At 36.8% G+C, this 26,511-nt stretch overlaps 1 protein-coding gene across 1 annotated transcript in view; it reads left to right on the top strand.

Annotated features, from left to right (window-relative positions):
* MYO16 (myosin XVI) overlaps window positions 1-26,511 on the top strand; it is a gene marked incomplete at both ends in the record, with an annotated part of 287,015 nt that overhangs the window by 70,695 nt on the left and 189,809 nt on the right. Inside the window, 3 exon segments of the mRNA XM_082277664.1 lie at window positions 6,128-6,236; window positions 19,370-19,494; window positions 23,317-23,442. Coding sequence (XP_082133790.1) covers window positions 6,128-6,236; window positions 19,370-19,494; window positions 23,317-23,442 — 360 coding nt within the window.

Below are 26,511 nucleotides of genomic sequence, written 5' to 3'. Positions count from 1 at the left end.
GACACTTTCCCAGGTTTTTCCTCCACAGCAGAAGATTTTATTATTTAGCATTATTTTCCTTTCCCATGTGTTTGTTAAATAAGTAGTTTTTATCTCTTTCACTTTCCTTCGAGGAAAATTTATTTTTCCCAAACCTGGTGGGGAGGGGTGGTTGTGCCTCCTCTCAGAGGATATATTTCTAAATTTGGCCAAACTGGAACAAAGCCAATGAGGTTAGAGAGCAAGATTGCATGGCACCATGGAGCCCGTGAGCATGTGGGATTTCCTGTATGTTTGCTTGTTCTCAAACAAATAGAGCATGTTATCCTGATTACTGTGGCTTTCTTTTTAACTGATCATGCACTAAGGACTTTGGGAAGGATGTACTGTCAGCACAGTAACTGTGGCAGACATGAAAACATGCAGATATGTGTGTGTGTGTAAACCTTGGGTATCCTTCAATGAGCAAAACGTTTTTGTGGAATTAATGTGAAAAAGTAGGTCAATAAAGGGGAAAAACTGAACTAATCATGTCACAGAAAGTAAAATGCAAAAATATTTTGTGAAGAACTACATTTAATCTTGGTCTATGTCCATGGTTAATGGCATTTTATAAAAAGGAGCAGTTTGTAAATCATGTAGTTACATTTAAAAAAAAAAAAAAAGAAAAAGTGAATTGTTCAGCTGTTAATGAAAAAATGCTACCCTTTCCCTGCAGGAAATTGATGAACATAGATGAGAGAATACTATGTAAATGTTTCTATATTTGCATGTATATAAGTGCATACTGTTATAGACATACGGAGTATGTAAAATTGACTAAAAATAGGTTAATAATATATGAATATAAACAGGCAAAAAAAAGGTTCGGTGATGGGGTTGACAGATGACTGCACAATTTGCACACAGCTAGCATATTGTAGAATAATTGAACCATTGTAAGAACTGTGCAGAAGCCTGCTATTAGGAGAAAATTTTGGGGTTGTTTTGTTTTTTTTTTTTTTTAATAGCAACAGGTATATAATTTTTTTTTTTTTTTAATATCCACACATTTCTCAAGGTCTACTGTATTTCTGATTGCCTTCATAAAACCTCATGAAGTCAAAGGTGGTAATCCCAAGTGATAGAGGCAGTTGTTGGGTCATCATTTCTGTATTAAAAATATTTTATAATGCACGTGGGACTTTCTACAATATGAATAAAGCTAAATTAGTTAGTTATTTCAAATATTTAAATAACCTGCATGGTCCATGAGTTTGAGAGAATAATATAAGGTATGCAAGAGAAGAAAGGATTTTAAGAATTTCAGTGAATCAGTCAGACTTTCAGGAATCTGAAACCAGTCTTCCAGCTAAAGTGGATTGATGCTGACCCTGGTTCAGAAAGCAGTTCCACCAGGAAAGCCTTCTGAGTACAACGTTCTCTGGGTGCAAAACCTGTGACATCCTATCTGGGAAGGTAAGCAAGAGGTAGTACCTAGGCAGAGAAATGCCCAAATCTCTTCCCAGTCCTTGGGGAACCTCGGTAACTTAGGAATCCTCAAGCAATGCCTACACAAGATTACACTGCTGTCCATATTGTTGTGATGGCACTGAGTTTCTGGACACACAAACTAGTAGTTAAAATTCTGTCCCTGAATATTGGAGATGGTTGAAGATGGCTGGAGAAGGTGTAAACCCACAGTTTTTCATGTGGTTTTCACCTATCCTGATAAAGTTAGACTGCTGATACACAAAATATATTGGAGTTCAGAGAGAGAGAAGGAAATAAATAATTTTAAATCTTTAAATAAGGATGCATTCCTCAGAATGGAGATTCCTGGGCCCTTTTTTTTTTTTTTTTTTTGAGTAATGATAAGTAGATATATTTCTCATTTGGCAATCATAAGTTGTATTGCAACCTTGGAAATAAGAAAGAGTAGGAAGGAATATTGGCCAAATAATAAATAGTACAGAAGGAAGTTTTAAGGCTTTCTAACATTTGCCCCTGTGAATGTTAAATTGATTTTTAGAATCAGTTAATTTTAGAATTAGTTAATTCTTAAAAAAAAAAAAAGAAAAAAGAGAGACTGAGAGATTGATTGTTTATTGAATGTTTGCTTCTGAGTTAATAGTATCACTAATAAGGCTTCCTAACTGTAGAATGTGGTCTAAACTCAACTTTTAGCTTACCAGTGGGAATTTGGACATTAATCCATTGGATACAGCTACAGCAACATAGTCTTAAGAGTTTGTGACTGCATTTATACTTGGGTGCCTCTCCCAGGGGGCAAAGGGTAGCTTCTATAGGGACAGAGCACTGCAGAGGACTGTTCACATTTGATGAAGTTAGTAGTTCTTGTAAATTCTTACAAATCAAAATTTCCAGCAGTGCTTAGACTTCAAAAGCTATTTGGCTTCTTCTCTATCTTCTGGAACATTATTTGGGAAGGAAGAGTTCAGCTCCTATGGCATCCTGTTAAGCAAAAGCAGTATTCTTCTCTCTAGTATCCTAAATTAGCTCCAAGTTTAGCTATACAGAGATGTGACCATGGGATAAGCTGTAGTGGGGATGTACATTGTATCGTGTACTCTGCACTGAATCTGAAGCTGTTCATCTCTGGTCCACTGAGTGGGAAGTCATCTCAAACTGCACCGTGTTCACAAAAAACATGGGTGTGCACATAGATTGGTACTGTGAGACTGTGCACATCGAACCTACCTCAGGCTATACTGCTTCTGAGCTCCTTAGCTAATCTTTAGGGTCACCATTTTTGCATATATGTGGAATTTAGCTATTCTACTCCGGTTTTCTGAAATGAAAACTCTGAAAACATCAGAGATTCTACAGAGAGGTAAATAGACAGAAACTAAAAGAGAATTAAAAAACATGAAGTAGAGTGATCCTAATAAAAATTGAAGTATTTTGAATCATCCTTGCTGGAGATAGAAAGGAAGTCTTTTGTCCTTTCACTAGCCAAAGGTATTTTCTCTTTGGCAGCAGGCTCAGATTTCTGATCATATGGGGATTCTATGCAAATCTGGTACTGTCTACTCAGTTATTACTGATCACAAGAATTCAATCTCTTTTGCTGTATCTGTGTATGGATGTTGCACTGCATAGCACAAATGCATTTCAGTTGCATTTTGCATTTGGTGTATTTAACTAGGTGTCTTTAGGAACACCTGTAAAATAATATATTTAAAGATGTTCCTTCTGCAGTCTTTCTAAAACAAGCAATTTATCATTGCAGACAAATAATTCTCTCAAAAATATTTTTGATATTTATGGGATATATTGCATAAAGTTTTGCAAAACATTTAACCTTTTTATTAAGAAATGACTTGAGAATGAGGATGTGTTGAAAATAAGTAAGCCAGTAACTTTTCATATGCATTAAAGCACTGCATGCAGAATTCAAGTGGGTTGTATTGAAATGGAATAAATGTGGAATAGTATTTAGAATATAAACAAGGTATGCATATAAATTTGGAAACTAATAACAGTAGGATGGGGACAGTTTTTCTCATGTTTTCTTCAAGAGCCATGAACAGAAACCTAAGAACAAAGCAGGACTGTATTCAGATAATCTGAATCCCATCTCTAGACATATGTGGGTTTCTTATTGTTTGGCCTACAAGGCTGTTTATGTAATAGAGTACTCAAGTTCTTTAGCACAGTTCTGGCCATCTGAATCTAAACTAAAGGTACAATATCTGTGATGTCTGTTGCCTGCAACATGTTCCACACTAGTGGTGTGCCCCCTGGTTAGTAGTGGGTCCAGTCCTGTCCAAGGTCTTCATGACTGACGTGGGCAGTGAGACAGAGCACACCCTCAGTAAGCTCACAGATGGTGCAGAGCTGGGAGGCAGGGACGATACACCAGATTAAAAATGCCTATTATTAATACCCTTAAAATATTTCTTTTTAAAGCAAGATCCTACTTTTAGATGTTCACCATTGTACAGGATTGCTTCTTTACTTAAATTCTAAGGGCTTCTCCTACAGCTGCTGCCACAACTGTCACCAAGCTTGATCAAACTGTCTGGTAGCATTGCGAACATTTCTCAAGAAATTAATGAATATAGAAGTACCCAATAAAAATTGCTTGGAACTGAGTCATTCCATATTATGTCCTTCCTTCAGTGACACTACATCTTAGAATGAATTAAAAGTGTGCTGCTGACCAAAGTAATTATCCTACTTTTCCTGAATTTGGTACACCAAAGGTCTTTTGGTTTCTTAACTCAACAAGGAAGAAAATGTTCTTCTGGCATTGTCTGGAGGTTATCTATGTGCAAGGAAAGATAGATACCTGCAAGACTTTGTGGGTTTTTATTATATGCAAAGTAACGAGATATGAAATAGTTTTGCTTCCATAGTTCTACCTTCACCAGCAAACTCTCATGGGTCAATAAGTAGAAAGCAACACAAAAATCATACTTCCTAGTAGTGAAACAAGTACAATAAATAGTTGTTAAACCATCCTCTAAAGGTACTATGATCTTCAAATCCACCCTTTATTTGATTTTGTATCATCTTTTTGATTTTATCTGTCAGGACAGAGAGTAGAAATTTGTTTTCATGGCACTATGAGTGGAAGATTTTACACTTGTAAGTCTCCTTCCATTCCTTTTCACTAAGCATGAGAGTCAACTCCTCTAATCTCGTTTAACGATTCAGAAGATATGCATCTAATCTAAATTTGCTCTCTAGGCTCCCCTTACAGTCAGTGCAACAAGAAAAGACTAGAAGAAAGTAGTGTGTTTTGTAGGAGGAAAGATTATTTTGCTGCATAGGATATGGTCTAATCTGAGGTGTTTGAGACAGCTGAGGTGAGTTATTTTTGATGCCTGTCTGTCCCCTGGTCACTGTGATGGAAACTGAAATGACCTCAGACTAACAGTTCAACACCTTAGGTTTGATGACATAATGCCTACATGAACTTGCTAGTTTTTCATGTCATATTTCACTCTGAGCAAGGAGCTGAGCCTATTGCAAGTTTTTCTTTGATACACTACTTACAGAGAAAGCCCCTGAAAGAAGCAGTCATGTCTTCTGTTAATAGTTTCTTATTACATTTGACCTCTGCTGCTGTGGTTTTAAGAAAGGCAGTCCTTGATACTTCTCATTTTTATTAGTGAAGGTGTTTATCATACAAGCTGCTAAGAAAAGTAATTAAATTTACCTGAGGTCACTCTTATTTAGTAATTCCTTGCCATTAAAAGCCATAGAGAGAACATTTAAAATTAATTAATGTTACAACCTCCTAAAGAAGATACATGACAATTCACTAGTAATGTAACTTCTAGTAATGTAAGCTTCTATGTCCACCAGAAATTTATATTTTCAAGGATGAGAGCTTTCTTATTAAAAAACCCCTAAGATTTCCCTTCATAGTGCAAATTCTTTCATTGACTGTATTTAATGTAGAAAATACAAGTTTTCTTATCATGCTGGTGGTATCTTTTCTCACGAATCTATTCATTTCACCACCCCTCACCCCCAAGGGCTCCTCTTAGTCCTTTGTCCTTTATATTGAATTTTGAATGAAACTTAGAGAAATTTCAGCCTGGCTTCTTTATGGGCTACAGTTGAACTCATCAAGCTCACTTTCATTGTCTCCAGTTGGTGACAAATGTCAATTTTATTTAGCAGTGGGTGGTTCTCTTTGAGGTTCAATTGATGGCTGAAGCCGTAAGAGGTCGGGCCAGCTGACAAGGTTACCCAGACCAGCTGTCTGCCCATCCCTACTGCAGGGGTGTCTGTGCTGCTTGTCAGTCACCTTTCAAACCACTTCTGGTTGCTGTGGAGTGTTTTAAGGCAGACTGTGGTTGGTGACAGCTGACTTTAAAGTGTTGAGCTGCAAATGGCAGTGGTTCCAAAACTCACCGAAGAGCAACTTGGACATCTGTGTAGCAAAGACAGGCTGGACAGCTAGTGGGGCAAGAGTGTCAGCTGTGTCAAACAAAGCCAGCTTTTTGACATTCATGAGTCTTTCACTTTGTCTTTGCTTTTTTGTGTGTTTGGTTTTGTTTCAGGTCGTAATCAGCCTGCTGTCTAAGGACCCCAGCTCTGAAATGTTTTCGAACAGGACTGTGTAAGAGCCCCAGTTGTGTTTTGGGATTTCACTACACAAACCTAAAGTGCTTTTAATTCTTGTCTGTAGGCTGGAGCAAATGTGCTTCTGCAAGATGTTAATGGAAATATTGCACTTGATTATGCTGTAGAAGGGACTGAATCTAGCAGCATCCTTCTGATGTACTTGGAAGAAAATGGTAAGTCAACCCTTCAGCTTTTGGAATGCTTTTATTGAACATGTCATAAATATGATAAGGATGTATACTGATCTGATGTAAGTCACACTAAAACCAAATGAACTATATTAGTTTGGGGATGAGGGGGAGGAAGATGATTTGTAACCACAAAAGTTTTCAGTGTACTTAAATTGGAACAACTAACAAAGGTTAATGGCAGTTGTCATTGTCAAAACTGCTTTTCATCTTTTGTATGGGGATGTTAGAATGTAATTTAAAAGCAGAAAAACTTCAGCGATGCAGAAGCTTTTAAAACAATTAATTTTACTATTCAAGGACCAGGTTTTACATTTTGTTTCATTTCCCATGTATAGTCTCAGGGAAATTTTTTTTGAGTGACAGACTGCTAAATAAATAAATAAATCTTTACAAATAATTTGGATGAAAATGCATATGATACTTTATCCCTTATTCAAAAATATTCGTATTGGTTTGAGGTTTTTTTTTAATTGTGAAAATACTGTAGCTAGGTTTCTATTATGAATTATGCTTAATATGTTATAGATGACAGGACTTGTATCAAAAAACTGGATTTGTTGCTCATCAGTTTCAAACTTAGATAAGAGTTCTGAAGTGAGATTTCTGGCATTGCTTTTGACTATGATAGGTTGTTTTAACATTGTATGTGGCTCATCTTGACACTGAGGAAAAGGCATTAAGCAAATATGATGAGCAATAACATAAAAAATGTGTATTTTCAACATTGCCTCCATATAAGAAACCTTCTTTAACATAAACTAAGTTAAATTATATTCTGTTAATAAACATTTAAGGAAAGTGTTAAGGAAATCACAGTGTCAGGTCCTATACTGCACACATCCAGTGTATTGCATGTTTCATAATTTTGTTTTCTCAGTGCGTGGCAGTGTCTTCACAGCTCTGGTTTTGGATTTTTCTAATGGCAAAGCAGCTGTTAGCTTCTAAAAACTTTATTGCTTTAAAAAATGTAGACATTTGCTGTCTAAATATTCCAAGTACTTTGATTCATATTTAACAGGTAACATGCAAAACTTCTGTAGCATACAAGATGTAGTCTGCTTACTTGCAACTGTTAATACAGGTCTATCAGGAAATGTTTCCTCTTTCCTTGGTTTGTCACTTTTTTTGTTTGGTTGCAAAATGAGATAGATTTGGGAAAAAAAAAATAAAAGGTTGGTTAGTTTGTACAGTTATCAGTGGTATCTCTTTTACAGTAGAGAGGAGAGGCACTGTTCCTAATCACTAAAGTGATTATGTGAATGTGGGAAGTTACCAAATTAAAAAAACATAAACATTTTGAAGGTGACATCTACCTCTACTAACTTTAGATGGGTAAGCTGAAGCTAATCATCCAGACCTTTTCGTCAGTAGAGCAAAAGAGGAAATGCACGTGTTGTTTCATCTCTTCCTAGCCTGGCTAGGTGAGGAGAACTGACTTCCAGGACTGTTTCTGCTGACTAAGAAGAACTTAAGTTGACAAGTTTTAGGGTTAGATTGTTAGGAGAGATCAGTCTTGGCATGAAAAGCTGGGCTTTGGGTGATCAGTGTCAAAATGCCCATCAGCTTTGCTTGGTCTGCTAGTATTATTCTTGGAACAATAGACAGCTCAAAGTATCCTTATTTTGCACTTGACTTCTGTTAATAGTAGTTAATACCTACTGAAATATTTGTATAGCCTACCATGATTAATAGTAACTGAGGAGGAGATTCTTGAAGGAAATTAAGCTGTATGAATAAGTATGAATTACTTTGAATTTCCCAGAGTAAATGTTTCTCTGTGGATTGTTTTGGTGAAGTTCTCCTCATGGCAGTAATCCCCATGCACACCTGCATGTGAATACAACGTCAGGACCAAGTCTTGTTGTACAAGATTAGCTGATCCCATTGTCAGTACCATCTTTGGCCTGTAGTGTTGAGAAACACCCAGCCATAGTCTCACCCTTTAATAACAATGTGTAAAGAATATTTCCCCATTCTCTGAACTTCCCTGCATTCCTAAAATGCTTTCATAATATTCTGCATTCAGCTGTGCAGCCTGGTTTACAATGTTAAGAAGAGATTTGTGTGTAGAATAGACTATACTCTAATCATTGCCTCTGATTGCAGAGTTCATGGAGAAAAGTGCAATTAGGTACCTTATGCTCAGCTAACGAGCAAACCAGAAGCTATCAATTTACTTCAATGAAACAAAGCAAGATTGGAACAAGTAGCTTTGAAGCCACAGAAAACTTTTTTAATTGGGAACATTAGAATTCTTAGAAGTCTAGTGTGTATATAATTCCTTACAGATTTCACTACTATGGTAGCTCACTGTATCTGTTTAATTTCAGTACAGATCTTAGTGACTGAACTGCTCTTCATTGTTTGAAAAAAATCTAATTTACTCTGTGGAAGGCCTGGAGCCATAAGTGATAACAATAACCTTGGATACCTTTAATGATTTATATATTTTAAGACAGTTACTGGAGTTAGTTCTTTGAGTTCTGCTTGTAAATGATCTGTTAGGGCACAGGAGTACCACAAGTACAAAATATTGTAGTCATCTAGCAACTGCCAGAAAGCTTCCATATATACTTTATTGTTATGGAATATAACATATGAGGATGTTAGATGGAGATTTTATTACTGAAGTCTAATGAAATTATTAGAATTTCATTAAAAATTCTCTTTTCCTGTATAGAAATTAGCTTTCTCTGCTGTTATATAATGTTATATAAATAATGTTACGTTGTATACTAAAAGTGATTATTCACTGAAGAAAGCAATTAGCAGACTTCAGTTACCTAAGAGAACACAATTCAAGGTATATATCCTGTGTATATTAAGAGCATTGTTTCTGTTGGGTAAAAATTCTGGCATATTGTAAGCTTCATTTAAGATAACCCTAACTGAGGATGGAAGGGAAAATACAGCAACCTGTTTCATGTTTAGGAAAGTGAAATATCTTAACCATATGATATCAGATCATGTCCAAGGGGCACTCAGAAGCCTAGTGTGCTCATGGGCTCAAGGACTTTATTTGGGTTGATTTATCTAAAACTAATGTCTCGTAGTCTATAGCCAACCCTTAGAGAAAAAGAGATGCTTTGAAGGTAGGCATCTGTAATGAGGCACATGAATTAGGATCTGAATTGTCTGCTTTTCATGTGCTCTGAAGGCAGCCCAGAATGGCCAGCTGAGACAGAAGTCTGCTATGCAGGATGGCTCTTAGGATATTGAAATTTACAGGTCTATATGTAGATGCCTATTCAGTAGTCTGTGGTCCTATCACAAACAGTGATAGGAAATGCTGACTATAGAGAGCAGAAGGGTTATTAATTTGATCAGCTGCAAGGAAAACACCAGTAAAAGCTGTTAAATCTGTTCTATGCCAAGATGTCAGTGGTTCTCCATGCTACTGATGGTCTTGGTTTGCTATGATAAGAAAGTCATGACATTTAAGGACTTCAACATCTGCCAAGACAAGGCCAACTGAGAGTACGCCAGGTGGGACTGGAGATTATACTTCTCTCTAGGCTGCCTTCCAGTGCTAAGCCATGTTTATATCATTTATTTTCATTTTGTTTTCATTTGAAATTTTCTTTGTTGCCACTTATGCCTTTAGCTTCATAGCCGTTCATTGTTTACTTTCAGGAAATGTCTCCCTTCAGAGGTGAAATGAAAATAATAATGTAAAAAGGTGATTTTTTTTTTTTTCACTACTTGTCCCGTTTCATTTTAAACCTGATTGATTATTGGAATCATCAAGAAATTTCACACAGCACCTTCCATAACCTTTATTTTGATCAATAACAGCTTTATATTTTAAGGCAAATCTTTTGATTCATTAATGGTATTTTAAAACTATCAAACTTTAAATGACTGTGAGTGTATTCTCTGTTTCTGGAGGCAGAATGTTCTATTGTAGAACTGTGTCAGTGAAACTCTGATCATGGCATATGATCTTTTTTTCCTCCTTTTCCATTAGGCTGTTTTAAGTATTTAACACTTTGAGGAATGCAACATTTTTGTTTATTTCCTTACTTGGTATTTAGTTGTATAGTGTATTGCATGACTCAGCTATAAACTAAAAATGATTGACAGATAGCTCTTGTTTCTGTATTTGCCAAGTTACAGGAGGTGACAAATTCATTGTAATTCATTTCCCAAAAAAGAGTTGTTCTCTTTTGTCCTCCAAGATCTCAGGCTTCCGTTTTCAGTAGGACAACTGTGCATTCCAAGAACATCAGTCTTGTTATTTAATCTGAAAAAAGAATATTTGGACATTTACATCTTTCTTTTTTTCCCCCTTTTTTTAAAGAAATGTCTACGTATCGCACACATCTGAAAGCAAATTTAATAGCTTTTTTGTCTGTTGTTTAGTGAGAATTTCATGCAGTAGCAGATCATTGCAAAAGCAAAAGAAAACCATCTGTTGTGATTTTATTTTTTGAAGAATGACTATATTTAAATAACATATCTATCCGAAGGTACAGATGGTATTCCTTTTTCTAGTGTGACACAGGTACGGAAGGAAAAATGGGTATTGCTTTTCTGCAAAGTATTTTACACAGTATTACTCACTTTCTGTGGGGGCAAATTAATTTTAAATAGCTGGTTAAAGGTTATTGACCTTTGATGGTACTAGAGATTTCATGCACCTTAAGCAAAATCTATTATGCTATTCCAAGCTGGGGGAATAATGGGTCTGTTCCCTGAATATTAAAAGGATCATATTCAGGTGTCTCAGAAAACTGCATATAGAACCAAAACCACGTGCAAGCCCTATCCCTTTATGTGGTTTTGCATGGTTTAAATCAGTTAAAATATTGTGCAGATATTACAAATACAGACCATGGTTTGTTAAATTCATATTATCAAGGGGATTACTCTTCAGCTGCAAAATAGAATAAATAAATTTATTTTTCTGCCTTGCAGCAGTGGGTAGAATTAAAAAAAATAAAAGAAGCTATGCGTTAGTACGGAATCCTACACTGAAGACAGTTTTTAACATTAGCCAGAAATAGCCAACTTCTAAATTACTACAATAAGGAGAATTTCCCTGAAGCCAACAGTTAACAACATATGGGGAATGACATGTGCAGGAAAATCTGATTTAGAAAAGTAATGGATAAGGATTAAGAAAAAAATTGCTGCAAACCTGACACTTTACAGTAATCTAGAATGTGATAGGAAGATATACCAAAACTATTTTTGATTTAAGCTATAAGTTAATTTGAAGTTATCCCTAAAATCTGGTGTGGCTGCACTAAAAAATCCCACAAAGCTGCTCACCCATTCCCTTCCTGACAAGGGGAGCAAGACTGCTTATCGGTTACTGTCACAGGATAAACAGATTCAGCTTCCTGAAAATTGTCAGCTGGAATAGGTTCAGGTAGTGAGAAACAGAAAGACAAACATTAGAACAACACTTTTCCTCCCCTTTTCCCAGGCTTCTCTCCTTCACTCCAGACTCTTCCTACCCTCACAAACAGCACAAGGAGGCGTGGGGGAGCTCGAGTCAGTACACGGCAGTCTCTCCCTCTGCCCCTTTTCTTCTTCACACTTTTCCTCTGCTCCAGTGTGGGTTTTTTGCAGGTGTGGAGCTCCTTCAGGAGCATCTGTCTGCTTTGCCATGGGTCACACTTGGCTGCCAGGCTCAGCTGTGTCCTGCTGAGGGTCTGCTAGAGATCACAGGACAGCCCCTGGCTCTCCCGACACAGCCTGTCCCTACAGCTCCACAGCTGCCAACACTTGGGCAATACATCTCGATGTGTGCTTCTCAACACTCTGGCACTTTTGTGAGAATAAGATCAAAATGAAAATCCCAGTTGTGTGTATTTCTCATCGGGTTTGATTGTTATTAGTTAAAAGGAATGAATGTGTACACCAAAACGTTTTGATGTTGAGGTTGTGCTACAGAAACCCTTCAACAGATTTAGTAATCCAACAAGGGGAAAAAATCTTAGAGTTGCTTCAGTGCAGTCAAGAAAAGCAACAGATATAAATTAGTATCATTTCAGAAAAATACTGGTCTAGATTGTAATATTTAAAATTATTTCACAGACATAAAAGGAATTATTGCTAATATACTGCAGTTAGAATGGAGTAAATGCCAACACATACAGATTGTTAGCACTAAAGATCAGCAATCTTCAGCTAAAACTAAATCCCCTGACATATTTTCTATTTTAGAACCATATGCACCATGATCTTGATTTATCCTTACAAATTTTCTTTCAACAATATTGATGCAGTAGGTTGATAGAAAAATAGGCAATCAAAACCAAACAGCCTCAGGGTTGCTCAAGGTTTTTTCACTTTGATTCTTGTTGATCAAGAATCACCTCCCCATAAGATTATCACACACAAAAAAATCTATTTTCTGCAGAAAGCCTGAATAATTGATGGTAGGAGTTAGGTGTTGGTGTTGCCACTAAGAACAAAGGAGCAAATTAAATGTTTCAGTAGGTCCTTTCACAAAACGAAGCACATGGAAATGGGACACATTAGAAAATGTCATAATTGAGAATGCTCATCTACCTTTGGCCTTTGTGTTTTCTAATATAAGCATGAATAAGCTGCCTTAATTTTTAATTTTTCTAGTTCTTGGGGGACTGGCTTTGAAGTCTTAGATTCCTCTTAATATTTTTGTGCTTCCAGGATGTTACCCATGTGTTTTTGTCAAAGGGAAAACCTTTAAATTCACTAACTTTTGACACTGAAATTAACATTTAAAATTATAGCCAGTAGTTTATGATCTGGTTTTCTAACAGATGCTAGAAGGAAAACAGGCATCTCCTTGACGAATAGGCTTTGCTAAGATTTGAAAAAAGATTGTGAAAAATATCAGAAACTGGGGATATCCTTTCAATATCCTTTCAGACAACTTATCAAGAAATAATCTAATTCATTACCATCAGAAGCATATTTTCACTTCTTTATAGACTTCCTAAAACTATAACCTTTATAAAGTTGGAAAAAATGTCAGTGCCCACAGTGCACCCACAGGCCCCGCGACCTCTCCTCCACCCCTGCTCCCAGGGGCTTGGCTGCCTGTGCTCAAGGCCAGCTGTGATGGCCTTGTAACCTGGGAGCTGTCAGATGGGAAAGAGGTAAGCTGTGAGGCAAAGCTGGGAGCAGCACTGTCATAATCTTTCACCCATCCTTTATATCTGCAGCCACATTTAGTCTCAGGTCCTTGCTTGAGGTAGTCCTGTGCCTAGCCATGATCCTTGCTGATCCCTGCCCTTGACCAACCTTGACTTGATTCCTTGCTTCATCTGATTTACCTGTATTTGTTGCTAGAGGCTTTTCTGGCAATCACAGGACTTCTGTTGGCCCTGATTCCCATCACCAGACCTGCTCGATTTTAATTTTTGGGTACTGTGGGACTGTGCCCTGGTCAGTGAGGGTGCTGACCTGCCTGGCCTGTGTTCACCTTCAGCTCCTGACTCCCTTGCATGTGTTGAGTAGTCTGCTTTTACTGCTCTCTCACAAAAAAAATTAACTATAACATATTAAAACCTTGCAGTACGATCTGTAGTGTAGAAACACCATCTGTGATGATCTCATTTCAGACATGATATTTACCACAAGTAGCTGCAGACAGTGATATACTTCTTTTGCTTCTGTGTTCTAGTATTAATATTACAAATAAAATAATAAACATGCAATATGTATCCACAAATGAATGCATTAATATTAAGCCTTGAGATTGTGCCAGTCTTTTGAAATAAATTACAAAAAATATTTTTGTTTCCATACACGTTAAGAGACAGTTCACTTAACTAATTTTAGCTGAAAGGATCATCAATGTCCTTATTGTAGAAGAGAGAGGAATAAAAGCATGTTCGCTAGAGTGGGAGAATTGTCATTCTGGTATCTACATGAGGAGGAGGTGGGAACTTCACTTCTGACAGCATATTCAGACTAGAAGGAAATAAACCTTATCAGCCCAGAAAGCCAACTGTACCTTGGACTTCATCCAAAGCAGTGTGGGCAGCAGGTCAAGGGAGGTGATTCTGCCCCTCTACTCCATACTGGTGAGACCTCACCTGCAGTGCTGCATCCAGCTTTGGGGTCCCCAGTATAAGAAGGACATGGACCTGTTGGAGCGAGAACAGAGGAGGCCACCAAGGTAAGCAGAGAGATGGAACACCTCTCCTGCGAGGAAAGGCTGAGAGAATTGTGTTTGTTCAGCCTGGAAAAGAGAAGGTTTTGCAGCGACCTTGTTGCAGCCTTCCAGTACCTGAGGAGAGCCTACAGGAAAGATGGAAAGAGACTCTTTACATGGGCACGTACTGAGAGGACAGGGACAATGGTTTTAAACTGAGAGTAGGTTTAGATTAGATATTAGGAAGAAATTCCTTACTGTGAGGATGGTGAGGCACTGTAATAGGTTGCCCAGAGAAACTGTGGATGCCCCATCCATGGGAGTGCTCAAGGCCAGGTTGGATGGGGCTCAGAGAAACCTGGTCTAGTGAAAGGTGTCCCTGCCCGTAGCAGGGTGGTTGAACTAGATGATCTTTAAAGTTCCTTCCAAACCAGCCTATGAAACTAAACATGCTTCACTAAATATATGTAATGGTATCTTTAAAGGCAGACAGGCAAAACCCTCCAGCAACAGTCAGTACTGCTGCAGTGAATTGGAGCTATAGGCCTCAGTAGTTTCGCAAGTATACATTCTTTTGCAGAACGTGAAAATATTAGCTTCCCTTCTCACACGGTAAATGTTGCTGGCATGTAGCTGTTTGTATGCTGACCTTTGAAAATCAGATTCATATAATGCCAGGTGATATGCACAAGGGCTATTGAACAATGTAATCTCACAATAATAATGCTGTTTACAAAGTTTTTCTAAAATTTTCAGCAGATAAAGTAATAGCTACATCTGAATATTTCAGTGAATGAAAATCAGTATTTAAAGAATTGTACCATGACTTTTTTTTTAACATGTCTATTGTATTCTACGCTGCAGAGAAGAAAAATACAAATTCTAAAATGTGGTATCCCCTGAATTATAGAAGAGTAGGAGAGGCCCATCATACATGGGGTGAAAAGAGCCTTGCATCTACAGCTCTGTGCAGGAAGGGCAGATATAGTTACAAGTGAGAGAAGACTCACTTGTAGAAGTATAAGAGAGAATGGCTTCTCAAAGCTGTTGCAAGTTTTTAATGTACATTTGTGTTTGCAAGACAAGATGCTGTTGACCTCTCCTTAAGAATGTTAAGCCCACTGGAGAATGAGACCTGCATGCTACAGCAAGAGTGGCTGCTGGGGGTGTGTGCAATGGGTGCAAAGAGTGCTTCAGTGTTTTGCTTTGTGCTGGTCCCAGGAGCGGGTGTTCCTCTTGCATGCTTCTTTCTACTGGACATTTGTGAGGAAAATGTGTTTAATAGCAATCCTGTTTGCCTGGTATTTCTTTATCACTGAAACTTTTGGAAAGTTATTTTTGCATTATTTAGCTGAGGTTTTTCTATTCCTTTCTATAACCATATGCCAGAGAAGGTGAGACAGCCAAAGCACATGAAATGGCCTTGTCAGGTGTTTTTCTTAAACAGTGAGAGGTAATTTATTTTGTAGCTTTTAGGTTATGCGCCTGCCTGACATCAGCGCTGATACTCATCACCAACTGTGTGCCCTTCAGGGTCACTGGTTTTTTAACTGTTTCTTCTCCATCTTACCTCCTGCAGAATTCCTGAGCATGTAGCTCTTCTGATTTTACAGGGTATTTGGAGTTTTTTTCTATAGTATGCCTTTTTTTTTTTTTTGACTTTTCATTTTCTGCAACGTGAATCTGTTTCCATAGTAGATGGCAATGTGTTTCTGTTCCTCCTTTTATTCATGCTGGCTGTTGTCCCATTTCAGCTGAATATCTAAACCACACTTCCCCTTTGAAAAGCAATGTGAAGGTCATTCTTTGATTCAGGTGGTGAGAATTACTTACTGTATGAGTAGTGTTTTGTTGTTCCATCTAAATTCCTGGAAAGTATCACTCCCTGGGGATGGAGAACAGACTCCCCAGAATTATGAGCTTGATTAAAGGAAAGCACTCATTGACAAGGTCTCCTTGTTTGAGCCTCAGAGAATGATACATGTGCGTGCTTGATAAATCTGCTTCTCAGCTCCCCACCAGAGAAGTCTTTGCTCAAAGCCTAATAGCTCCTGATTTCTTGGAATTCAAAACTACACTTCTAAAGCTGCAACTTAGATTATTTTTACATGTTTTCATTATATTTTTTGTAAAGGTAGAGAAAGGGAAACTCTATTGTTTCTGTAGCATTTTCAAACCCACTCTGGATATTTAAGAAATGAAGTCTGTGGAACCATGTCACTTTGGTACTTCTCTTGCCAGGCTAATTTACTTCTATTTGTTTAATGAAATATGTATCATTCCTTTATACAACTGTTAGTTTGAAGCCAGTAAAGCTGTCTTGAATAGGTTTTGGATTAATACAGACTGGATTTTGTTGCACTGTAGCATGGTTTATGTGTTTTCTCTGAGCTGATGGCTACATTACATTTACAATAGAAAATAATACGGCAATTAATGCAACTGAATACTTTTCTTGATTTCTTCTTCAACATGAGCAGAGTTAATCTTTCAACGGCCAGGCTTTTTGTGGCCCCAGACAGGTAACACCAAGGTTCTATAAAAGGAATTTACAAGGAGTAAGGATCAATATTTCACTGCTAATATAAGAATGTACTGATATGTTAATTCTCTATGTTGGGTGTAAGTCAGTAGTATATTGCTAGAAAAGGCTGAGTGGACTCAGCTGGCCCCTGCCCTCAACCCGTAAGCATTACTGTAATTTATGTTAAACGCGATGAAGGAAACAAACCGACAATAACTGTGTTTCATTCTCAGTATTTTTTTTATTATTATTATTTTTTCATTTTTCTTCCTGGGAAAATCAGAAACTGGTATTTCTGACTTGTGGATTGTGAACTTAGTTTTTGGTTTTGAGTGTTTGAGGTATTCCCAGAAAAAAGAGGCAGTACATTAATTTCCACCTGTTTCCTCTCTCTTGAAACCCAAAACTTGTTCTAATTGTTTACCAGACATATCAAGAGGAAGAAAAAATTGATATAAGTTCTGTCAGCAGTACTTAAGTATGGATGCCTTCATCAGGTATAAAATGCTTCATATATTTTTAAACTTTAATCTTTCCTTCCTTAGAACATTAGAAATAACTTCATCTGGACCAATGAAGTTTCATTTTGTCCGCTGAGTCTTCAATGTTGTATGTTTAAAATGTTAAGTTAGCACTGCAAATGATAATTAATTTTGGGTGTATATTGCCCTTAGGTATTTGGGAGAGTTCTGTCACTGGGACAAGAACGTTAAACCGTCAATTTACCGTTGCAAAAAGCAGGAAATAGGCAGAAACAGAAAGGAAAAAAAGGATTTGATACATGTCATGCAGCACTGCATAAATATCATAAATATCATCAGGTGGTTTCAAATCATTACTCTGAAATGTGATGAAGGCATAAAAGCTTTAGTTCTGACAAAATACATTGATTTTTAGGAGACACAGAGAACTTTCTATGAAATTTGCCTTGTGTTCTGGTCTACCAACTGTCAGGCAGTAGCATGTTAAACACATTCTCCTTTGGGGACATTGTCTAATTTAATCTATCAGTATAAATCTCTAAGCAGATAGATAGATATAGATATATACACGTATGTGTTTGTCTAAATTACATTCACATGAAAGATCACAGGGTTAATCCAGATACAGAAAACGTAATTTTATCCATGTCACGTTTGCATTTGTGTTTTACATTTGGCATTCTTTAGTATCATTTTGATGACGGAAGAGAATAGGAAGACAGTGCTCCCACTGAGCATTTCACTTCAGAGCTGAAACTCTTACGAGTGTTGCAGGCAACAGAACATAAAGCAGTGTGTACAGTGGCATGTTAGAAAAAAACATGTTTGAGTGCTTTTGTGAACTATGTATCATACACCCATTTATGCAAGTTCCAGGGCAGATTAAAACTAAGAAATTCAAAATATGATTTTACCCTGAAACATGCTTTAATTTTTTCTTTGTAATGTAAAGAACTTCAAGAAGTGTTGAAGAAAAAAATGTTAAGTTAAATACATATTAATTAAATTAATTTATAGTTCATCATTTTCCAGCTTAGTGACAAATGTAGAAGAGAAACAAAAAATCATTTATTCATATGAGTTTTTGCTATGTCATGTCCAGGACAGAGAGCAAGGATATTTATAGTCAAATTACATTTTCTATATATGGGGTTTAAATCATCACATGGAGCTAGAAGCAGAGGAATGAAGCCCAAAATTTTGGTTATTTATTCCAATCAAACCACAGCCAGTTTCTAATTTAACCACTTCACACTTTTGTTGTATCCTGTTTCTTATTTTAAACCTCTTCAGACTGGAGACCATGCTTTCTTTTGGTTATAGACTGCCTTCCTTATCTTCTTTTTAGCACTGTTCTTTGACAACTGTTCTTTCAGTAGCATTGCTGACACAAACAGTCCCATACCCTTCATTCCTTTCATCCCCTCCCATTTGTTCCTACCGCCACACCACATTTCCTCTTGGTTTATGGGGCCTTGAAATGGTCTAGGCTCAGCTGGAGAGCTAATCCCGGTTAAAAATAACCTAGGCACATAAAAAAGTGTTGAGTTTTAACGTCATTTGCTTGACTTCACTCTCAAGCAGTTGAGCCACCAAATTTGAGGGACTGGTCTGGGTACTGTGATGTATATTCACGGCTGAAAGAATGCAACCAGGAAAAAAAAATTAATTAAGTAAGTCCCAAACACTTGACTGGCTTCCTTAGATTTTTTAATTCTTTTCCCGATCACAGCTATTTCACAGTCTCAGTGGGTTTCATGATATTGCAAGTTCTTTACCTGAAACTGCTCTTGCAGTCAGTAGGAGATCAGGGCAGTTTATTGGATATTCCTCACTGACTTAAATCATCCATGTATTGACTGATAAAAATAGGAATAAACTTTTTGGTAAATGTAGGTAAGTAAAGGCTCTAAAAATATACACTAAAGTCTAATTAAATGTTGATTAAGCTTTTAAAAACCCAGAAAATCTTTATTGATTAATAAAATAGCAGAAGGTTTTATCCTTTTTCCAGGTGTAGAGCTGAATTCCTTGCGCCAAATGAAGATACAGAGAGCTGTTACAATGCTTACAGATGTCCAACAGCTCATCTCAAGTGGAGGCAGCGTGAATCAAAAGAATGACGAAGGAGTTACCCTGGTGAGTAGGAACATGTAATCACCACCCTGGAAATAGGCATGTATTGCAACAAGTTCAGCATGTTTGCAAGGCAATTCTCTTAAGAAGGAAAATAAACCACAATTTTGGTTGTATCTGGCCTTTTGAATATAGGTGTGTGTCAATTCCATGCATAATACAGATTTTAAAATAGGGTAGTGCAACATCTCAGTGACAGTTTTTTTGCTCCTGGCCAGTAAATATGCAACCTAAAAATTAATAGCAAAGATATTAACATCATAGTTTCAAGCTGCCAGGAGATACTTGTGGTCTCTGACAATCTATGTGAGAGAGGGGCTGAAACTTCACTGAGTGATCCCTTTTGTTATCTCCTATCTTCTGGCTGACTCCTACTAAAACATGTAGTGATCCCATCTTGATTCAGTGTATTGAAGCATTCACCATGTGTGGACAGGAACTCTTGCTCCCAAATTTGCATGTTATTTGTAATCACGGGATTTCAATATACTTTTTTATGCAAATAGATCTTCTATCCCTTTGTTTTGCCCAGACTTCTACTTCTTCAGCTGCCAAATAATTCCAAATTAATGTGTATTTCCATAGCTTGTCTGTGGAACGTTCCCTTTGTATATAAAAATCTTCAACACTATTACCAATCAATCAATCAATCAATCGCTCAATGGTAAATCAGCAGTGCTAATATATTGAATAACTTTTTTAAAGTACTTTGTTTTTTTCTCCAAATACTGTACTAATATAATTAGAGCACTAATAATTATTACTATCATTCTGCATTTGTATTGAATTACATGTCATGATACTGAATTAATATACTGAGTGATTAATGTTCCATGCTTTAATACCTGTGCAGTGTTTAACCTATAATCAAAAAATCAGCCTCATATTTGGGATGGTTGAATCCAGCCACTGGTTCTCTCTAGAAACAGAACACTGTGACTTTTGGGATGGCCACCCCAAGGCAGTCAACTGTTTAAAAACAGGAGGGAAGCAGGGATGGGGTGGGAAGAAACAGCACAAGTTTTAGTTTATTTCATAAAACCATTAATTTACCTTGCAGTTTTCTGATATTTTTACCTAAGCTGCTAAATCACATAGATATTGTACTTAACTTCTATTGCTATTTTAGTCAGAATTGTCTTAGTTAAACTGAGTTATGAACTTAGATAAATCTTACTTTATGAAACCTTTTCTGTAGTTAGCTGGAATAGTTGAAATACATTTCTGAAAGATGTTTAGCAGAACTGCAAATACTGGGAGAAAAACATTGTGTATACTTAGGTTTTTTTGCTGTTTGCTTAGTAGAATGTTGATGAAAGGGATACTTTTTGCATGAACAGTTTTTATGCTGTAATCCGATTTTTTCAAGGAGTAGATACAAAGTAGGTAATTCTGCTTTTCTTTGAGATTTCTATTATGTGAAACTTTTGTCTGACAAACTGGTGGAAAATCCAGACTTGGTTAAACAATTCTCTCTTTATTCATGGGTGTCGAGTCAGCGAGTCTGACATAGCTGTATACGTATCGGAGGGTTCTGGGAACAGTGTTTTGTTCCTCTACATCTATCTGTACAAAAAAGACAAGCATCTCTGTTTTAAGTCTCAAATCAGTTTTGTTTTCTCTTGACAGAATGCATATCTAAGTCCATTTGTAAGTTAAGATTATTCAAGCAAGAAATTATTGTTGTAAATATATAAATACGCACATTCTCATAGATTCATCACACCTACATTTGTGCACATGCAATACAGACAGACGCAGCGTATTTGGTAAAATTCTTTATTCTGTTGTATTCTCCTGTAATAGTTTTTCTTTGAAAAATTTCAGCTGTAAAGTATTTCCTATGAGCTTTTAAACTGCTTCACAATAGCACTTGTCAAGTTGATGCCTGAATAGAAAATGTAATTTCTTCTGTAAAACACACCCTCTCTCCACCATGAAGCTATGTCAAATTACAGGAAGAATTTGAGGGTTTTGTACATTGGAAATCATAGCATGCAGATGCAAAGTTCTGCCCCCAGGGGAGTTCTGCACCCTTTCCAGGGGAAGATTTTGGATAAGTTCTACTGTATTCATTCCCTTTGCATCAATCATATTCATAGTGAAAACTTTATGCATACTCTGCATGTGCAGCTGAACCAAAAATAGCAGATAAGGCAAATAATATCCCAGACTCTCATATCAGTGTTCCTATTCTTACAGTGACTTTGGAACTACACAGTTGTAGTAACAGGTTTATTGCAAGACCTTTTTTTATTGTCATTATCCATCCATTTCAATCACAAGAAAAATAATATCTTCAGCTAACAATGCTTTGAGGAGAAAAAGTCATGCAGTTGGGCTGTGTGGTTTGGGGATACCATCTATAATCTCACTTCTCAATTTCTGCAATATTCCTATGCCCTGTTCTTACTGACCAGTGTGAGTATTAAGTCCTTCTGACTGGGGATGAGCAGTTATATTGTGCCAAATTCCAAATTCAGATCTTGTCCCCCTTGTTCCCAGAAGTTAAGGGAATGTTTGAAATCAGAGCAGAGGGCTACGAGAAAGTAAAGACCACTAAACTGTAACCTGGATCAATCTCACCACATGAAATACGTGCCTCAACAGTTATGCACCACATAAAAGAAACAATTTCCACCCAAACTTGCAAATTAAAATTTTTCCCTGATGTAGGATTCCTTATTCCATTTTCTTCTCTTACTTTATCATTATGAGTGAAAATAATTTTATTGCCCTATTATGTCTTCCCCTTTTTCTCTGTTCACAAGACCTGTTTGGTATTATATTGCTTTTATATTTATTTTGCATACCTGCTATTTGTATTAATTTAAAAAAAACCACCACATCTGTTGGGTTTTTTAATATAAAAAATCTCATTCTATAAATAACATATAGTGGAATTGATTGCAGATAAAAATGCCAAATACATATAGAGCCTTAAATAATAATACATTGCAAAAGATAATGTCCAACTCCTCAAATCAGCCATTAATAAAGATATTTTTGAGTTTCCTTTTTCCCTTTCTTGCCATAACAGTTTTCATACTTTATTACTCTTACTGGATTTGCTACTCAGAGTGATAAGCCATGAGCAAGCACAGCTACCTTTGAAGTTGCCCCTGCTTTAGCAGCAAGTTGTGCTACTTGACCTCCTGACCTGAGTTTCTCTCGGTCTGTTACTGCATTTTCCACCCTCCTCCTGTTCCATTTTGGCTCTTAAATGAAGTTTAGAGATACAGAAAATCAACTAAAATTATTTAAAACAATTACCAATTAAAATAATTAAGTATCTAGGGAAGAAATACAAGCATAGGAAATAAAATCTCTATGGTTCAAAATGGAGAAAGTATTTTTTGTCACTAATTTCATGCTGCAGTCGCAATGTGCATGGTTTGATTATGTGTTAATGAATTTGTTTGGGAGTAGTGTCAGCTTAAATCTGGGATACTTGAGCTGTCTCAAAAGAAAGTTAGTTTTAGGCTCAAAGAGAGCTCAAGCTCTATTGGAATGTATTATTCTACCTGGGCTCATGAAGTCTTTGAATGTGTTTGAAAGATGTTTGTTTGAAGTTATATGAAAAGTGATAGTCAGACTAGATTGTTTAGTAATTCACAATAAGCTAAGATTTTTTTTTTCTGGTGCATCTTGTTTATAATTCTAAAAAAGATTCCGCGGTGGTTTTCTAGTCTGTAGTCAGACATGTCACATGTACATTTTGTATTTGCTGTAACTGTGATTTAGTAAAAGATATGCAATAGCACACCATGGATGAGTTCTTTAAACTATTAACATACGCAAAATTTACTTTTTTATCTATTGCAGCTGCATGTGGCCTGTGCTAATGGATACAAGAACGTTGCATCTCTGATAGTTGATCATGGGGCTGATCTCAATGTAGTGGATAATCAGTACTGGACACCCCTACATTTAGCTGCAAAGTATGGACAGGTAAAGCATGATTTTTTCACCTGCTTCTCTTTTCTTTATGGTAGTCTTCTGTAGTAATAGCAAATGCTTTTGAGTCAGGGAGACTATTCTTATTTTAATGTATAAAATTTCCCCATTCGTGTACTACAGATGGCATCTCAAATGACAGAGATAATTTGAGAATGAACCTTGTAAAGCTATCAAACCAGTACAGCTCAATCTACCACCAGCAACAGTTTGTCTACAGCAAAAATTAAATTTGCACTGACATTTGGAAGGAAGACAAAACACTTTGTTATTTTTTTACAGACTGATGTCAAAGTTTATTTAGCTAACTTTTTTGCTGTGTGTATTTCTGTGAATAAATGTCCAGGATTCCCTTAATAGTTGCGTTCAGAGTTTTCCAGTGACTGAGTTGTGGAAGTGAGTCCTAGGTTTGGAATTTGGAGGCCATGCCTCTAAACATGACTTGTGCCTCTTAATAGCCTACCTTTTCACTTTTTCTTCATCCTCATTCTCCCTAGATATCCTCAGTGAGTCTTTGTTACAGTTTGGCCACTTTGGGAGAGTTCTCCACAGCTCTCCACCCACCTCCTGATCACCTCTTACGCATAGGTATCTTCCAAAAACCTCAAAGAGGTCTTAGCTCAGTCTTCAGAAAATAAATAATACACTTCATAACAAGAAAATAGTAAAAATGTAGTAAAAGTAATAGTAAAAATAAATGTGTTTGAGACTAGTTAGTTCTGCTGGGATACAGATTTCTCCTTGAGATACCCTGTGCCTGCTCTTTTACAGAGTGTGAAAGCTCAGGATGTTTTCGTAATTGATTAAGTCATTTGCTTACACATACACATACACATATATATATATATATATATATATATATATATATATATATATATATACAGTCCCTGCCTGGCTCCGTGGGGTCCCGCGTGCCCCCACAGCCGCACGGGTGGGTTCAGTGCTGCAGTCGGCAGCAAAGAGTCGAGAAGGGCGTTTGCGTGCGTTCTGCCAGGAGCATTTATTGCTGCTACACTGTCGAAGGCTGCAGAGGCAATTATGAACATGATCCCAAAACTCACAGTTTTATCTGGGGAAAAGGTGGGACTAGGGAACAGGGACCAATGGGGAAGTTCTGGGGGAGTGACAAGGGGTAGAGTCTGACAGCCATCTGGGGGAGCCAAACTGGGATAAATTAACAGAGCAGAACAAGCATCCTGGGAGAAGCCTTTCTGGTCACCCTAACATGATGTGGTTCTTGTGGTACTAGGGACTTGTCTTACTGAAAACTCTCTGTCCCTTGTAATGTATGTTCACCAGCCACAATATATATATATATATATATATGTATAAATAGACATATATATGGCCTGAAGTGTGTCTGCAATATTTTCAGGTTGTGTAAATTTACATAGAAAAACTTTCCACAAAGATGTACAGAACCAAAGTTATGTTAGCAAATGAGGTATGGGGGGTATTTTGAATTTACTGTAGATTTAATTTTCTCATCCCACCTTACCCTGCATTGTTCTGTAATTCTGCTACTCTCACTGATCCCTCTGCACTCACTCTGCCTGTGTTCAGACTTCAGTAGGGCAAGAAAGCTCTTACTCAGAAGTAAGGGATAGTAGTGATGCAGTCTTGAGCTGAGGTTTCTTATTCTGACATTTTAGGATGGCTTACAAGTGAAGGCTTTGTACTGCAACAATGTGGTTATACTACAGGTGTACATTTCTTCTATTGTGAAGCTAAACATGAGTGTAATTGAAGAGGACTTGAAAGAACTCACTTGAAAGGGCTGGGAAATGAAACTTGCCTTTCCTTGTGTATGTGTAGCATATGTGTTTGCAACACTAACTCTGGATGACTTGAAATACTCTTGTGAAGTTAGGTATTTTTCTTTTTGGAACAGCACTGTACATATAAAGTTTGTAGCTGAAAGTGGCTAATGGAAAAAATGTCTTTCCTTTTGAAGAATTCCAAGAGCTCAAATTGCTATTTTGTGACATGATCCTTTTTGTTGGCACTTTTGTTGAACTGCATCTCCCTTTATGTCCCAGATGACAATAGTGTTAATTCTTACTATTTCAGCAGTTTTCAATGAGGAGTCAGGGACCAGCTGCACTAGTCTCTATACAAGCAGTATGGGTACACACAGAGAAAGCCAATGAAGGAACATTGTACTCTTCTTCAGTAAAATTAGCCAAATACAGACCAAATATCTTCCCTTTGTAGTGTCAGTGAATAATAAAATTTAGAGATATCTTATTATCATTATATGTAATTTTCCAGTGTCATTTCGGAGATAAATACAGCTTTCACTGGACTGTGTTTGTAAGAAACAAGTAAATAATTTAAATTCCTTTATAAAGGGATTTATTAGATATCAGGGAAATATTTCTTTCAGTTACTATGCTGTTAGGGTGTTTTTAAAATTTCCTTTCTTATGATGATAATTTTAAAATGTCTTTTAGCCTTAGGATGAATTCACATGCATAACATATTTACAATCCCATTTTGAGTAACTAATTGTAGACTAAAACAAGTATTGTTACTATTTCAGGTAAAAGTAGTATGGCAGAAAGAGAGTAACCTTAGACAAGACATGATTTGGATAGTCTCTTTTAAATTAAAGTATATTTATGAGGGAATAGTTATCTTTTAGCCAAAAATCTTAATGTTCCCTGAGAAAGTCACTAATATAAATTCTGGACTTGATCCCTTACAGTTTCACGCTCTTCTAACACGTATTTGTGGCATTTTTTTTTTAAAAGTCACACTTGAAAAACCTGCTACAGTGATAAATCTCTGTCTTGTACTGGAAAACTGTCAGAAAGTCTATTTGGTTTTAGTTTGCTCTCCTTTTAGGTTCTAGGGAGGATTTCTGTCCTTCCAGGAATGTATTTGAACAGCAAAGTAGCCTTTTGTTGTCTTAAAGCTTGTCTAATAAGCAATGATCCTGTAATTACTGGTCACAGAAATTTCAGAAAACCTGTTTTAAACCATTGTTATTGAACAGTTTGCCAGCAATGGGGCTGCACTACCTGCAACCAAACCACATCCAGTATAGGTATAGTACAGTAT

Source organism: Coloeus monedula (assembly GCF_965178545.1).
Source record: "Coloeus monedula genome assembly, chromosome: 3".
NCBI lineage: Eukaryota > Metazoa > Chordata > Aves > Passeriformes > Corvidae > Coloeus > Coloeus monedula.
Note: the sequence above shows the minus strand (reverse complement) of the source record. Positions and strands in the feature narration are given on the sequence as shown.